Below are 17,561 nucleotides of genomic sequence, written 5' to 3' on the forward strand. Positions count from 1 at the left end.
GGCCGGCGGGGACGGGGCCGCCCCCGGGGCCCGCGGGCGCGGGGCCACGGCGGCGCCTCCCCCGCAGCCCGGATCGCCGGAGAGCCCCCCTGGCGGAGCGGCGCGCCCGCCCGCCCGCCCGGGATCCGAGCACTTAGCGGAGGGCGCCGAACTTCAGTGGCGGGGTGCTCGCCTGCGCGGGGAGGGCGAGCGCGGAGGATGGCGGCGGGCGGCGCGCGGAGCCTGGCCGTGCCTGATCACCAGGGGGACCCGTCTCCGTCATCTTTGCGGCGCGGAAGGTGCGCTTCGGATCGTCTGCCGGGGCCGTGCTGCGAAGGAGCTGTCTCCTCCTCATTCCGCTGGGTGTGTTTTTGGGAGAGCGTGGCGATGAAAACCCCCGATCTGCCGGAATACTGACGCCAGTAAACTTCGTGCACACGGTGTCCCCTGCCCTCTCTCTCTCTCTCTCTCTCTCTCTGCGTGTGTCTCTGCGGGTGTCTCTGTGTGTGTGCTTGTGAAGGCACTGGCGGTGAGGAGTCCGGAGGAAACATGTGTTTTACATTTCTGCCTGCTTGTTTTGGTGCAATCAGCTCCTCCGCGAGAAACATTGATTCGGGCGGCGATTGCAATACAGTCATGCACAGGGAATGCTGTTGCCTTGGGTTGGTATGCGAAGTGAGCACAAACCAGAGAGACCTCGGCTCCGTCAAGGCGGGGGTTCCTGGTCCCCGAAAACTTCAGGATGGGCGTAGCGGGCGCCCTCGCCGACCCGCCCACGGGAACACGGGCTCTCTCCGGGGTGGAGTGAGTTTCCAGCAGAGCATCCGCCAGAGCGTCGGACCCTTGGACGGCCCTCCTGGGCTCGGTGAGGAAATAGCGGTCCGGAGACAGGAAGAGGGGGACGTTATCCCGCGGAGGAATAACTGGCGAGATCGAGCGATGATGAAGTTAAACTTCTGTTTCTTCTTCTGCCGGGGATGGTGGGCGTTTCTCCTGCTTCAGCTCCACATGTTGCAAGCCCTGGCGCAAGGTAAGGCTGCTGGGAGACGTTCTTCGCTTACAGAGATGCTCTGCCTGCCCCTCATGCATGAAAGACGTCAAACATTCTGCCACTCGGGGAGACTGATAGAGCCAGCCCTGGATTTGTATTCCACATCAGAGAGACAGCCCTGTCACTGCAGCCTCCCGCTTTAACAATGGGCTTTGTATCAAAAAGGCCACGTCTCCATAAACAGTGGCAGGATGTCTCTTGGCATCCTTTCCCCAGAGAGATCTCTTTCCCTTCCTCCCCCCCCCCCCCCACCGTTTGGTGTAATCCTATCTGAGCCTCTCCATTAATCTAACCTTTCGCGGCTTGGGGATGAATCTGCAGTTCAGTACTTGCAGGCAATGGAAGAGTTAACTTCTGGAGAGATGTGTGAGTGTGTCTGTGTGTATACACACATAGAGAGGGAGAAACAGAGAGAGAGCGCGAGCGCTAAGCTGTCAAGAGAAACGAACCCATAAATCTGCCAGCTAGGGCTAAATCAGGCATGTTAAAAAGAGGGAGAGAAAATGAATACCATTGTACGTTTCGGCTTCTGGTTTGAGCGGTATTCATTCAGGTTGCCAGCAACAAGGATTTAACACAGACAAACGGTGCGATTGATTCGTGTCTCCGCATTTCCACATCAAGGACTTCTATAGTTAAATGATGGGTCATGTAGCAGAGTAAAGGAACAACAGACTTCAGATATCCACAGCAAGGCACTTTGAATCTTATTTCCCTCTCTGTGTGTGACTGTGCGTTTTAAATGGCCAACTGTATGCCCATTCTTGCTAATGATGGAGTGAGGAAATCTATGTTAAGGCATGGGCTCTAGTATTACAGTTGGTTACGCAGAACAACCTGATGAGTACATGCTGCCTGTACTTTTGTGTGTGTGTGCGTGCGTGCGTGCATGTGTGTGGCAGTTTGTACGTGCCTCCTCAGTGAGTTGTCAGCCTATGGTCAAGCTGGGGCTTGAGTGGTCGGTTGGGCACCCTGCTGGTCTATAGCGGGGGTGAATTAGTGGGAAGCATGTAGAAGTTGCTCCTGCTGGGGAAAGTGGGCGTTCCTTCTGCCAGGCATTTCCTTATCATAAACAGAAGTTGTATTTCCTGGTAATATTTTTCTGAGTTGTCAAACTTGACTTATCCAGTAGCATTTTTAATTCTCTGAATTGAATCAAGGACAACTCTTTTCGTTTCTTCCTGCAAGTGGTGAAAGTCTCCCTCAGTCTTAAACATACTGCTGCCAAAAGAAGTTTGCACAATTTCCTTTCTCCACCTCTTTCCCATTTATCTGGAGCAGTATTTTCTAGGGAACAGCATTGTACAACTAACTGGACAGCCCGAGTGGTACGGGGAGGGGCCATATAAGTGGGCCTGCTCCAGCCCTGCCTCGTCAGCATTTATTTTTCACTCTGAAGTTTTCCATCTGGGTATAAAACAGGGCTAAGATGTTCCATACTAATTGCCTCAGCCTTCATCACTATGCTTCTGCTATCCCATTATTTACACTCTAATCCCTTCTTATCCTAAATTATTTGAGTACTGGGGCCTGCAAACATTGCAGAAATATTGATACATTGTACCAAACACTCTTGCAATCTTATCAATTAATATTCATATTTTGTGTACTACTTTTGAGGGGCTAAATATCATCATGACCTTTTTCCAGACAAATATTTGAACAGCTCTTTAAACTGGATTTCCTGAAGTCTGCAGTAAAGCCAATTTCACATGTGTATGCTCAAATCAATTAAAGTGACCTTTTAAAAATATTGTTTTCTATGAATGAATAGTGAAAGTAACCTTCAAATTGCATGGGAAGAGGCATATACTCAATTATATATACTATCAGGTAATAACATAATGAGTGGTTTGTGTACATTCAGCAAAAGAGGTCCACAGTCTCATGCACACTTACTTGGGAGTAAGCCCCACTGGAAATTACTTGAACATATCTCTGATATGAATGCGTTGATCTCATAGAAGGATTATGCATCTTACCCTTGAAGATGTTGTATAGCTTTAAGAGAAGCATTACTATTATTTCACTGTGCTGAATGTTCAGATAGTACTGCTAATGAAGTGAAAAGGCAAATGACCTTGTGAAGAAAGCCAAGGACATTGGTGTTACATGGGCAGTGTGATTCTGAACATGTTTATTCAGAAATAATTTCCATTGAACTCTACTGTCAAGTAACTATTTAGGATTGTACCTTAAGTACGAGAGATTCAAATGTGCACCACTGTGACTGATGTTCAGGTGACTCAGTGAAGTATGAATACTCACTTCAGGAAGTGAGAAAGTACTCATTGTGGTCCTCCTTATAAAGTGTTCTGTTTGCAGCCATTTGAAAAGTATGGTTAATAGAAGACTGAAATGTTGTACTGAAATGAACCTAACATTTGAGGTTTAAATTGTGACAGATTACATCCTTTGCCCTCTGGACTGCTTTTTGTTCCATTGCCTTTTATAGCTTTTAAAAATTCATGTTTCCACAAAAGTTGGTCATAATTTGATGGAGGCTTATCTTGAAAATGAAAGGTCTAGAGCTTCTGTTGATGCCTCAAATGGACCGATGATATGATCAGCAGCACAGAAGTATTATGCAACTCCTGTATCAACTCAAAGCAATTGAAATAATAAAATGTAAACTTGCTATAAACCACGAATAACAATAATAATGCACACTACTAAAATGCACATCACTTAAAATCTATTCATATGACACTGGAGGTTATTATTTGAAATGAATCAGGTGCACAACAAAGACACGGTTTGGTTGTTCAGACAAAATATTTCATACTTCAGAGCTAGTGAAAACTGCTTAGTAATTTTAAACTTTAAATGATCAATGGTCAACTATTTTTCAGACAATGTACAAAATGCAATTTGAGGTAGAACATCATGGAAAGATGACAAGAATTCAAAATTTCCATTTGGTCTGGATTAGAGACTTGTCTGTTCAGTTTGAAAGTTATTGTTGACTATATTTTCCATAATTTGCTATTTATCAATGCATTCATCATCACCACTCATGGAGATACAGGAACAGTTTTTCACTTATAATACGGTCCACCAATTTAACACCAATTGTTTTTAAGGCCAACATTTGAGAATAAGCTAATAATTATGCACAGTTTAAAATACTTTTCCCCCTCTCAACTTGCTTGGAAGCATGGATGTGCTTTTGTCTATCAACAGAAACTGGGGTCTTTTAGTGCTTGTATACACCCAGTAGAAGTTTGATTTTTTTTTTTTTACATTGAACATCAAATATCTTTGCCCTACCACAATTTGTTTTTGAAATATATCTGAATTTCAGAAGTAGTTTGCTGTGTGACATAGCAACTGCTTTGTAAAATAAATACAAAGATGTAACACCTCTTCTCCTGGGTGTTTGAAGCTAGCCCTGCCCTGCTTCAAGTTCTAATAAGCTCAAATCTAATAATGTCAAAGCTGGTAATCCATACTCTTGTAATTGTGAATGGAGTTAATTTGTAATTTGTGTCCATTTTCTTTTATTTGAAATCAGTGGGAGAAAAACTTATTGTTGGAAGTAGTAATTTTTTCCCTTTTGAAATACATCTTTGACTATACACAGAAGTTTCATTGACTTCCACATGTACTATATAAACTATGTACTATGTAAATATGTACTATACAGGCTACAGAAGTTACATTTTCAGAAGATGTCACAGCCTTATCCTACTAGTGAGAATTATTTCAGCTATCCCATAGCGCAGTATTTCGCCAACTTTTTTGAACATTCCTTTCACATACAAACTTACTACTCTGCCTTTTGGTGTCACGCCTAGTTCAACACTAATACTCTATTTCACAGGCAAATGCATGGGGATTGTTTTGCATGTGGCCTCCTGCAGTATCCAAAAACTTGTGGATTGGGATGACTCTGGCATTAAAACAGGACTAGGACATCTTGTGACCCACCTCTAAAACCACACGCGAGGAACCACCACTAGAAAAAACAGCAACAGGTTTTCTGGAGTTTACTTCTTGAAACTTCCTGAGTTTATTTTCAAGACAGTTACAAACGGAAGGTCATGTCACATCTTGCAGTAAAAGCAGGGACACAGCAGTGATCTAGCATGGGCTAAGTATTGGTCGCTACAGTGTATTTCTGATGTATATACAAACTGAAGTGTATCAAGGCATACCGTGACTAAAGATATTACAAATGCACGCATACTAAATATTGAATGTAAATTCTTGATAAGTTGAAGTTCTTACAAATGCCCGACAACCTCCTGGCAGTTCCATAGCTGATGTGGTTTAATTGACTTCTATCACTTAAAGCTATATACAAAGCACAGAAGAAGAAAAATGTAGAATTTATCTCTGATAACAGATAATGAAATGATGGATAGAGAAGCCCAGGTACTTTTTATTGTTCCTATAAGCTCAGAATGAGTTACATGTTATTTAATCCCTCAACTACTTCTGCCTAGGCAGGTTATGATCAGCTAAGAGGAGGTGACTTGTTCAAAGCCTGCATTATCACTGGAAGTGAAATGTGACCTGATTCTCTGTAGACCTAACACACCACCATCGTCCATTCTTCAGAAAGCAGGACTTAAGCATCTACTTGTGTTTTGGCTATTTATGATGGACATAACACCCTTCTTATTAAGGAGCTGTAATACTGATGGTTACGCAGCACCATGTTTTAATGTTTATTTTTCTCCATCTACTTGCTGAGAATGGTTCTGAGCCCTTGACTGCCTTGGAATGCAGGCTTATGCAAGGTCACAGGAGTTTCACGAGCTCCATTATCCCAATAGCTCCTTGGAAAGAAAGCAGGACATGCTGTCATGCTAGTCAACAGCTTTGGCTAGAGTGTCTGTGTCTCAATGTCCATTCATTTTGTTGCTGCTGCTCCTGGCTTTGCTGTGCTGTGACACTCCCTAAACTCACATGTGTTTTATGTCCTATGTCATCTGTTTGCCCTTTACTTTCTCCTTATCTGGTTAGTCTACATCCTAGATTTGCTCTTAAAATTGGAAATCAGAATCAAAGGTATAGAGTACCATCCAGTATAGTAACTGGTATATAAAGGTTCCCTCTCCTATGAAGGAAATGGGTGTTCCTTACAAACTGCTCCAGCACCTCCACCGGATATTGATGAAACTACTTCATTTAGAATAGCTGTTGGTTACTCTGTCTTTGACACTGATTCTAAACTGAATTTAAGCTATACTCTGATACTTTCTGGTTTGTTTACTTGGGTCCAACATCAGGACTTGGAATCAAACAACTGAGGTTAATCTGAATTCCTGCCTTTCTACCTTTCCAAAGATTATAGTATTTTCTTAGTAGTTTATATGAACATGTGAGATATACCAGAAGACAGAGATCAGAAAGTAGCTTTTTAGGCTGTTCCAAATGCTAAAACAAAGTTCCATAGAAACAGTAAACATATAGCCACTAATCAAATAACAAAAGAGGCCTCCTTTTCTTAATGTGCTGTTTTTGGAAAGTTACATTTGGTGAAAGTCATGCATTAGGTAATATCTTAAGGCATACGCCTCATAGTATAACATATTTCCCTACCCATGGCATAACAAGAGGTGTGTGTGCGCGCGCACATGCGCGCTTAAAAAAATGTGGCTAGTGCAGGTTCAGGATTTTAAGCAGCTCCAGAAAGCTGTCAGTGTTAGATGCAGTATCAAGGCCAAACCTTTCCATGGCTATTCAGCTATTTTAGCCCCTTCCCCCTGCTGCCCAAGAAGACTGAAAAGCAAAAAGGCGGTCTACTTGCATGGAGAAGCTTATCTGGTAGCAAGCTCTTTCAATCACAAGGATGCAAACAGGTTGAAGTCTGGTCCCTGGAGAGAATCTTAATCAAAATACTAAAGTGGTGAGAAACTGTAAAGGAAAACTTAATGTTTAGTGCTCATTAGGGCAGCTTTCAGGCTATATGGATATAAATATATACAGTAATCCAATATTGACAGTACAGTAATGCTTTTGAGGGCCAACAACAAGGTCACAAAATAATGATCAGTGAAATGAGATTTTAAAAAGAACGAAACAGTAACAAAGTAGTGATCAAGGATGCGAGTTTATTAATTCTCTTATGGCTGGATAAGCGAAAACAAAAAGACAACAATGGGGTAAGAAGAGAAATGGATGCAACAGAATCTTACTTTTGAAGCTTTCTTATGTGTTCATTCTTTTATTCATATCTTAAGATAGCACACACCTTTTATATGGAATATAAAATAGCTTCCACACAGCCTTAAGTGCCTGATTCTGTCTAACCTGGGAAGCTGAGTAGGGCTGGGCCTGGATGAAGTCTAGATGGGTGAATAAATGTGAACTGCCCAGAGAGCTTTGGCTATGGGCAGTACAGAAACATCATGTGATACTAATAATGAAATGAGCACTGTTATGCTGTGATGCAGCATACCATAAGGCTGTATTATATTATTTATTTCTTAAAAGCTTTTCTAGGCCATCCACTACAAGAGTCTTGGGATGGCTTACAAGAAAAAGAAAAGGCAACCCCTCCCCCAGCCCCCAAATGTAAAACAAAACAAGGAACTGCATCCAACCTCAATAATAAAACCCAGAATAAAACCAATTCAACATTAAAATGCTGGGAAAATAAAAAGGCTTTTGCCTGATGCTGAAAAGAATAAAGTGACGGCACCAGGTGAACCTCCCTGGGGAGCAAATTCCTGAGTTGGGGCACCACTGCCAAAAAGACCCTTCTCCGGGTGACTATTCTCCTCATCTCCTTCAAGGAGGGCTCCCGGTGAAGGACCTCTGCCTCAGATCTCAAAGTGCAGGCGGGCACATAGGGAAGAAGGCGCTCCTTCAGGTATCCTGGACCCATGCCATTTAGGGCTTTATAGGTCATCAGCAGCACCTTAAATTGCGCCCAGGCTTCAATGCCAGCCAGTGTGAATGGTGTAGGACTGGCATTATATGAGAGTGCCTGCCAGTCCCCATTAATATCCTGGCAGCTCTGTTCTGAACCAATTGAAGTATCTGGACCATCTTCAAGGGCAGCCCTATGTAGAAAACACAGTCCAACTGGGAAGTTACCAGAGCATGTAACAAGATTCTTGTGGCTAAATGTGAAAGACAACATCTTGTGAAGTATACTATAGAACTGAGACTTAGTATATCCTTGTATACAAAATCTCTTACAAGACTAAGCAGAGATATATTACAAAGCATTCTGAACTGCAACCAGATATGAATGGAAATGGTCAGGCTGGCACTTACTTAAAAGTATTTTTGGAGGAAAATACTTGCAATATGAAGAATTTTCTTAAGCATTGAAATACAATGTAGAGATAATATTTTCTTTGGCCTTTACAGCAGAAGCTAGAGTTGATTTTTTAAGCATGCAATTCTATGCATGTTTAGATAGGAAAACACTCCTATTGTTCCCAGCATCCCCCTGTCAGTATGGCTGGCTGCTGAATTTTGTGGGTTCTAGGATTCCTTTTTCTTCTCTCTAAACACGCATAGGATTGCATTAAGATAGATAAAAGCCCAGTGCATAGTATTAAGTATTCTTATCAGAAATCACACTTTGCTATCTAAAGGAAGGGAAATTATCTGATTTACTTTGGCTTAAAAAAAGATTGTGCATTTGTTAATGGCATTCAACCCAAGGTGGCTTGTTTAATCTCTCTCCTGCTCTCAATTTTATTGTCACTGCAACAACTGTTTGAGTAGATCAGGCTGAGAATTAGTGACTAGACCAAAGTTACCCAGGGAGCACTATGGCTAAGTCAGGATTAGAACCGGGATTTCCTGAACCCGCATCCGACAGTCTAGCCACTGCACCATGCTGGCATATACCATGGGGCTGACTGCTTAGTTAAAGACTCATGAATGCCCCTGATGCTTTGTTGAAAAAGAAGAACATTTGTGATCCTGAATTTATGACTAACCCAAAACCTAACCCTAAGCACAGCTCTGGGGTGACCTTTTAGCACATGCAATATGCAGTCTTACTGATTCTGCCAATGGTAACATGGTATGCTCTGCCAGGGATTAGTATAGTCTGCATGCAGCTTGTCACTGCACTTCTGGCAGTAGTCCTGTGGAAAGCTACTTCTTCCAAATGCCACAGGATCCTTTCTCTCTGGTATGTTACCAGCATGCTGGAGAGGAAATGAAGGAGAGAGATGCAGTCTTCCTCCTTGTTCTTGGCTGGAGTCGCATCACTGCTGCTGGGCTAGTAGGTAAACCAGGAATTCTTGTTTATCTTGGATTTGAATCAAAGCTGTGTAAAAGAACCTCTTATGAACATTATGAGCATCTGAATTTCATATCTGGACCTGACCAAGGTAGTCTTCACATCTCTCTCTCTGGAGGTAGGGCAGTATTGTACTGCTCCTGGGAAATGTGTTTTTGTGTATACAATAGAGGTAACAAAAGTGTTTTTTTTCCAACAAACACATAAAAAGGTGAACAACTCGTGATTCATCATCTATTTTGTCTTACAAATCCCACAGATCCTAGTCAACATAGCCAATTGTGAGGGTTGATGGGACAGGATGCCCACCTTGACATATGGCAAGGGCAATACACAGGCATATACAGATATTTGAAATCCGGTGTATACTACCACCTTTTAGTTAAAATTAGCCCAAGGGTTGCTCCAATAAAAATTCAAATTAGGTAATTTGGATCTCTGATTTTGATAAGATGGATGGACATAGTTCATGTTAGTGATCATCATCATTCGTTTATTTGTAATATGCTTTTCTATATCTTCATGGCAAAAGCATCTCAGCATATCAATGAACAACAACAAATGCAACACATCAAAACACATCAAGAACAACTGGAAATAATTATACTGTCGTTAAAGAATTAGAACCTTCCAAAGAAAGGCAGAAGAGGAGGAAGACCGAGGCTCCTTCTCCTCTGATTTTGTTGCTTTAAGCTAGATGGGCTATCTAGCATTTTTACCTTTCCCTGAGCAGGAATGAGTTCAGATCCATTCTCCACCCCACTTCTCTCCCTGTCTACTGGAACTTCCATTTTTCACCTTCTCTGACCTCTGTTGCAACCTTGGAAAGAAGAGCTGCTGCGGAGATTTCCATGGCAACTGGAGAGGATGAGACCCCCTCCATGGTCAGAGTTGTGCCTCCCTGACCACAATTTTGTGTATAGTTGTGGAGGGCACTGGCTAGGGCCTCTGTAGAATCACAATAAACAATTAAGCCATACGGCTTTGTATAAAACAGTACAAGTAAACTGAATCTATCCAACAACTTAAGACTAAACAGGAAAGAGGATACAGCCTTGCGCAGAAATACGAACAGACTCAGTACAAGGTCAGATAGATCTCCATCTCACAAAAGCAACATGGGGCTCCCTTCAGTTAACCCGCAAACGTTGGTTGGCAGCCACACCACTCACTCTGCTGTCTTCCATCAAGTTCTGATTGCTGCCTCCTCTTTTGGATCTTTCCCTTCCCTCACTCGTAGAGATAAAGACTGCCACTTCTATTTCAAACGCCACATCTACTCACAGTTTTATTATCACCTGCCTTTACGAAGAATATTCCCGGCTTGTCTTTGAGGCAGCATTTCTATCGAGACTTTGGGAGGATGGGTGAGACAGCTGGAAATGTTCACTCCTTGATGTTGGTCTGTCGACTAAGCACCAGTTACTTCTGGGGATGGCTTTGAGCTTTAATCTCTAATAAGAGTTCCATGCGCGCGCACCTCACCATTCCCACACCTGGACGTGTCCCTGTATGCACCATGCAGTATTTACTACCCTGCAGCACATGTGCAGGGGCCATGGCTCAGTGGCAGGGAACATGTTTTGCATGGAAACCACCCCAAGTTTAATCCCCAACATTTTGAGATAGGGCTGGAGAAACACCCGCCCGAAATCCCAGAGAGTCACTGCTAGTCCATATCAACAGTACTGAGCTAAATGAATCAAGGGTTAATATAAGGCTGCTTCCTGCATGATGGTCAGGTCATGTTTTACACCCTGCCATCACCACCTGCCTAACCCTAGCACAGGAGTTCTTTGTTGCTATCCTTTCCCCCACATTTCCACCTATAACTTCCAGATACGCATCCTACTTCCGTCTTTTTAAGCTCCATAATGTTTGTACAATAGCTTACCGATCTTAATCTTTTTCTGTATAGAAGTAATAAAAGTGGATCCTGAAATGCCCATGATATGAGTGCTAGTGGCACAGATAAGGGTCAGCCCTGTCTGATAACTGTATTAAAAATAAGAAACAGTGTAATATGATTTGCTATACCAATAATGCAGGACTCTTTTGAAGTTCTACATAAAAGAAACAGCAACTCTAGAGATTATGTAGATAGTCTGGATTTTATTTTTCTAAAAAGAATTTATACAACAGTTCATTTTTCTTTTAAAGAAATTATATTGAGTTGCTTTTAAATAAATGCTGTGCTCCTACACTTCAGTGTTAGTTGAATATAGCTTGCTCTTTTAAACAGTCATTGTTTTTGATAGCTGTGTATCTTCTTTCATAGCCCAGGCCCAAGGCAATACCACACAACTAATGCAACGACTGTTATTCATGATGTGACCAAATGAAGATTAGTTTGATAGTGGACCTCAGCAATGCTTATGGAATTCAGGACAACCATAGCAAGGTGGTTATGCTCAAAAGGGTTTAGACAGACCTGAAGAGTTCACTTCACTTTATTCAAATATAACAGATTGCTTTTCATTATGCTAGTTCAGAATGTTGTGGCTTTGACAACAAACCATTTTAATACTCTTTATGCACTGCCAGTCCATCTGTTAACAGAACAGATACAGTTAGCATTTATTCGAGTGCACATGGCCAGCTCCATGTCCTCCAGATCTGTGGAGAGTAGTTCCAGTATAATGACCCCAGGGATGAACCATTGCTGAGGACTAACGGAAGATACTATTGTATGGAGGAAAAGAACTTTATGATGCTGTATGAATTAACCTCTAGTTACTTATTTTAATATGTTACATGTATTGTGGTTGTTCTGGCTAGCTGTTCTGAAACATTCTATTCTGGGATGAGGTGACCTAATTAACCTAATTCATCCATTTGTGATTCTGGTGATCTACCCTCTCCAACCGTGCTTGTCCACTCATGTAACATCTTGGCATGATCTCCTCCTTGTCTATTTAGGTTCTGGCAATACAGGTAGTCAGGTTGGAGACAAAATTATCTCCATCTGTTCTCTCCATTTCTCTCTTACTTGTGCATAAAATGCTCTGGCACCACAAATAAGAATACTGTTTGCTTTTTAACAACCTAGAAAACTTTTTAACTTAGTCCATTAAAAAATACCAGCTCACCCAGGTACTCCCTCCTCTCTGTTACTAAGTCCTGCCATACACTCAGTGGATTCATCAATAAGCTGTTATTTAGCCAGGAAGTTATTATTTAGAAGTACTTAAGGTAGGTGAGCACATCTGTCTAGAAGAAGGCAGCACCCACTGAAACTATAGTCATTATGTTAGCACCCAATGACGCAGTGAAGGGGAAAAGATAGCATGACTGGGTAAATGTTTGATTTAATGATGGAAAAGCCAAAGGGCTGCAGTATGAAGTGACACAAGCCAATAAGTGAACTTTGTAGGAGAGGAAGCTTCCAGACAAAAACCTTACAAAGGATTGTCCCAGGGAAGGAGCATAAGTGACGTATCTCCTAGCTGCTCTGATCTGACTCTATCAGAAAATATTATTTATGCTTTTAGAAGATGTGTACTGAATGTTTGTCAAATGATCCTCAAAACATTTTGCAACAATAAACTGAGAAGGGGATGTAACCTTCCAGTGGCTTTTGGTTTCCTGGCTGTTGAACATCTTAATGTTCATCCTGCCTTAACATATACCTTGCATATACTCCATCATTAACATTTTGATATGGAACCTGTCCCTTGATCTTTGGAAGTGGCTTCTCCAAACCAGGGCCGGGGCAAACTCTCTTGTCACCTGAAGCAAGAGACAACTTGTGACTTAGCACACCTCACTCCATAACAGACTTGTCCTGTGACCAACACTGATGGTGTACAATATCACAAATTGTGCTTGCTTACAACTGATGTTCCATGCCACCACACTTTTCCTGGGTTGGTCAGGCCCAAGATCAGAAAAGGATGATGGAGTATGTGGGACGTGCAAAGCTCCCCATGTTGTGCTTGCGCTGCATCGCCTTTGAAGCACAGGAGTCTTAACGTACTGCCAGAGGAATCCTCCTATGGGTGGTCCCAACCTGTTTGCATGCAAATACAATTCATTGCATTGAGCCACATGAGATTTACAGGGTACAGCAGGAAAACCCCTTATCCACTTCCCCTCTCTCAAACTTACTTAGCTGGGTGCCTTTCACCTATATGCTACATGCATCAAACTTACAGAAGTCTGGTACCCTATGGAAAAGAAAGCCATTGAATGTAAGTTTCTAAGAAAAGAAGCTGGAAGTAGAAGGGTTAAGGGCACACATGCTCTTTTGCACTGTAAATCGTCAAGGGTCCCAGCAGGGAAGAAGCAGCCATCAGGCTAATTTGTTTAGCGTTTTGCTTGGTCCTGTCACGGTGGCAGCTTTCCTCCTGGCTTATGGTCCCTCTCAGGTGCTAGGTCAACAGTTTTAGCAATCTCTGAGGGAGACATGGAAAGGAGAGTCTATGCAAGAAAGAACTATTTTGGAACTATAGTGGAGCAGGGCAGTGCTGCTGCTCTTCAGGAAACTGCTGTTCAATACTGGCAATTAGAAGATTATAACTGTACATTATCCCCTCAGAATCATTAATATTCTAAAGGTTCATAAAGGCAGACACCTTGTATGCTTCAAAAGCCAAGAATGCAGAATGTCCTTGATGCAAAAGTGCTTCATTCAGAATCAGTACTGTTTTAAGACAGTCAAATTTACAGTTGTGGGTCAGATTCTGGCTCCCTAAAAATCTGCTTTGTTGGTTATATTTTTTTCCATGTAATAAATCTGCAATGAATCTTATCTAAAACAAGGGGAGTTGCTGTTGGCTTTTTTTAAAGTAACATTTTTCTCTCATCCTGGGACTGTTTTGATGTACTGTTCCAGGTATAATTTCTCAGAAATATGAGATGATAGCAAGATATTAAAGAGCAAAAACATCATCTAGGGGTAATCTTCTGAGCTTGTCTGAAAAATGGCTAGAATTTAGGTACTTTCAACTGTTTTATATAAAAAAGCAGAAGCATCTAATAGAATAATGTGTTAATTTTGGTGGCATTTGCATATATGTTAATACAGTGAACATCTGGCTAAGAGCTGTTGTATGCAAACATAGCGTAAAACATTTTCCCTAAAATCATGTGTATTTCCCCTTCCCCCAATTTAGCTGGTGCTGTTAAATAAGCACAACTTGCTCTTCATAACATAAGCTTTTGTAACAATCATGGGTCTTCACGGAGCATTAAAAATACTCATGTCCGTTAGAAAATATTCTACCTATGTGGTGTTCCTTTGAACACTGAATTTAGTACTTTACAGAAAACCAGTTCCAGCTGTTGAAGCAGACATATCAAGGTGGTCATGAGGCTCTCCTACCTTGCTGAGGACGCTTTCTCCTTTCGGCACACCCTTTCTCATCCCCATACTCCCATACCTTTGACCTCTCTTCCAAAGTTATAGTGTGGGTGGTTGTTGCTGACTGATTTAACACAGTGTGCACTTTTCTCATGTGCCGTGGCTTCCTCCTGGCCTCCTCCATTCGTTTCTGGAGCACTTTAGATTTCTTAGAAAATCGCCAGAGTGATATGACAGTGTTTATTACCTCCTGGGTGGCTTCAGTAATTCCTTGGCCATCCCCGCGGAGGCTTTGTAAGTTTCCAGATGCATTGGGACTCTCTCCTTTGCCACGTTCCACTCAGCCATGACTAACTAAACTTCATAAAGTTAATAAATGGATGCATGATATTTTGAGAGGACAAGATTAGCACTAAATGTTTGAATTTCTTTCTCTGAGTACAATGATTTTAAGTCTTTCATGCTTCTGAAAGTGCTATTTATGCATATTTCTCAGCAATAATGTCTTTTTTCCAAGAAGGCAGGCATATGTTAATATGTTAAGGCCTACTTCACCTTTAGCCCTAAAATGCAATTTTTAGAACTCCATATTGGAATTTGGCTGCCAGGTTGAAAAGGGATTTTTCATCCCTGTCTTAGAACACTGCCCCCTGTAGCCATTCAGCTAGCAGAGTAAAATCTTCAGGGACTCCTTCCCTTCCCTTCCTTTCTTTAGAGCAGAAATGCCACGAAATATTGTTTTTCCTAAATAGGTGTCAGTCGGGTGCTATTCTGTGTTACCCACCTTGGACTGTTGTGAAATATTGCAGTTCCTATCACTTTATTTCATAATTCTCTTCCCTGTATGGTAGTTGTTTGCCAGCATATTAATATTCTTGTGTAAAACATGGGAACTTAAATTAAAATGGGAGGGTGTTTTTTTTAAGCTTGTTGATTATCATGAAATGCATACAATTTTATTGTGTCATTGTTTAGAGGACCAAAAGTTATGCTGTACCCACTAATCACAATAATTGTTCCTGTTTCTAAAAGATCTGTTTAACTATTCACCCTGAGTAAGACATTATAAACCAAACTATGCAGCTGATTCTTAAAGAACTTCATTGTTATTGTTTGTATGCTATTGATTAAAAAAATGTTTAAACAGCTGCTTCCTCTGACTGGATGCCATATCTCATCATAAGCAAGCCACATAAATATTTGTCTTTACCTTTTATTTGAAATATATTTCTATTTAGGCCAGCATGTTACAGTTAGCATGTTTGGCCTTTCCTTCACAATTACTTTAAAGTGCAATCAAATCACAGTTGCAGACATCTTATGCAAGTGCCATGTTTCTTCCCTTAAATTCGTACTTTTGTGGCAAGAATCACTTATAATGTAATTGGGAAGAATGGGATCATCAAACATTTTGCCCTGTTACTGGTGCATATGCTGGATTAAAAGCAGTTGCAGAGTTAATGTGCTTTGTCTCCGCCCTTTAACCCAGGATAGAACCAGAACTCATTTACCTATAGTATTTTGGGAGTGACCCAAAGCAAAAGATTCTCAGGGCAGCTTGCGACATAAAAACAAGTTAACATTTCAATAACAATAAAACATGATGTAGCATAAAACGTGTCTGTGAAATGGGCTGCAGATTTTACCTGTCCTGGTCTGCCCCTGGGGCAGTGCCACTGGACTGCAGATTTAAGGGGCTTGTATCTCCCCTTTTGTTTCAGTTCACCCGTCCGTTCAGTTCCACTGTGATGTAGCTTTAGCAGGTCACTCTTAAAGTGGGGAGGGATTTTTTTCTCTTTCCCTTGACTGGCCAAGGGGTGCTTTATTTTCCTACTCTATATGGACAAACATATCAAGGAGGCTGGTGGTGAAAAAACACTGTGCGGAATTCTGAGGCGGCACCGCCATGTGTTACCATAGAGCAACCTCACAGCAATCGCGTGAGACCTAGGAAGGGAACCACCTGCGTGCACTGACAGCATTTAGCCAGGGCTAGACTAAAATCACCCTAAAATCAGCTCCCAGCAGGCCCCAGTTCTAAATGTCTGGCAGTGTTAAAGAGGTGATCCTGGATCAGGGCAGCTGGAGAAGTCAAGGGAAAGCAGGCTGTCCATTCTCTCTGTGGTTTCAGGAAATGAATCCTTTTATGCAGGAACTCTGTCCTGACAACACAACAGGCCCATCACAGTAAGATTTCATCATGGTTTCTCAAGTTGTACAAACCCAAGCAGAAAGCAAGACAGGAAGGCATACAGGCTTTCTGTATAGGGCAGCCAAATTGGATTCAGCCCTGATTTTTCTGAAATGGATGGAGCTGGTGGGGACACACAGCTGCTACAGCTCAGCTTGGCTGGGCAGTCGCCGCAGCAGTTGCTGCTGCTTTTTCAATGTGTGAGTATGAGAAGAGACAGACTATTTTAGTCATCCTCATCCCCATATGAGCAGTGCTGTTGTTTTTAATCTGGTTGCTGGTTGCTGATATTATAGAATCATTTGAGATGGGAGCAAATCTGGATCATTTCCCCTTTTCTTGATTTGGGTTTTGCTTTTCCCCAGCATTAATCAGTTTCAACCGCTATGGCCATCCATTAATTTACTTAAAGTTCAGTCCTGTATGTGTCTATTCAGAATTGAATCCCAGTAAGTGGAACTTATGCCCAGGGAGGTGAGTATAGGATTGTAGCTGCAAAACACCTTTCTTTTTGTGGGCTCCCTAGTTTGTTGGTATAACTAACTGAGCCTTGTGTGAATTTAAAAGTTTCATTTAACTAGATTGGGATTTTTTTAGGGGTGATAAACGAAGTATTGAAAAAGCCAAGTCAGGGAGCAGAGACAGAGTAAATAATTTTTTTAAATGTTGCAAAGTTTAGCCCATAGTTGTTGCTTTTCAATACAGGAGCAGAGGATATACTGCAGTAGCACTGGATGTTTTAAAAGCACAATGATATTTATTAGTGATTATAATTCATTACATACTGTAAACTTGTGAACAGCACTTTGAGAATTATATT

At 41.8% G+C, this 17,561-nt stretch overlaps 1 protein-coding gene across 2 annotated transcripts in view; it reads left to right on the plus strand.

Annotated features, from left to right (window-relative positions):
* Positions 1 to 333: 333 nt before the first annotated feature.
* The window catches only part of SDK1 (sidekick cell adhesion molecule 1), a 482,213-nt gene continuing 464,985 nt past the window's right edge, over positions 334 to 17,561 (plus strand). For both annotated transcript variants that reach the window (XM_044433572.1, XM_044433573.1), the window contains exon 1: positions 334 to 1,009. In XM_044433572.1, the coding sequence (XP_044289507.1) occupies positions 529 to 1,009 (481 nt within the window). In that variant the 5' untranslated portion in view covers positions 334 to 528. The remainder of the gene's footprint in view (positions 1,010 to 17,561) is intronic.

Source organism: Varanus komodoensis, unplaced genomic scaffold (assembly GCF_004798865.1).
Source record: "Varanus komodoensis strain SLA01 unplaced genomic scaffold, ASM479886v1 scaffold26, whole genome shotgun sequence".
Taxonomy (NCBI): Eukaryota; Metazoa; Chordata; class Lepidosauria; order Squamata; family Varanidae; genus Varanus; species Varanus komodoensis.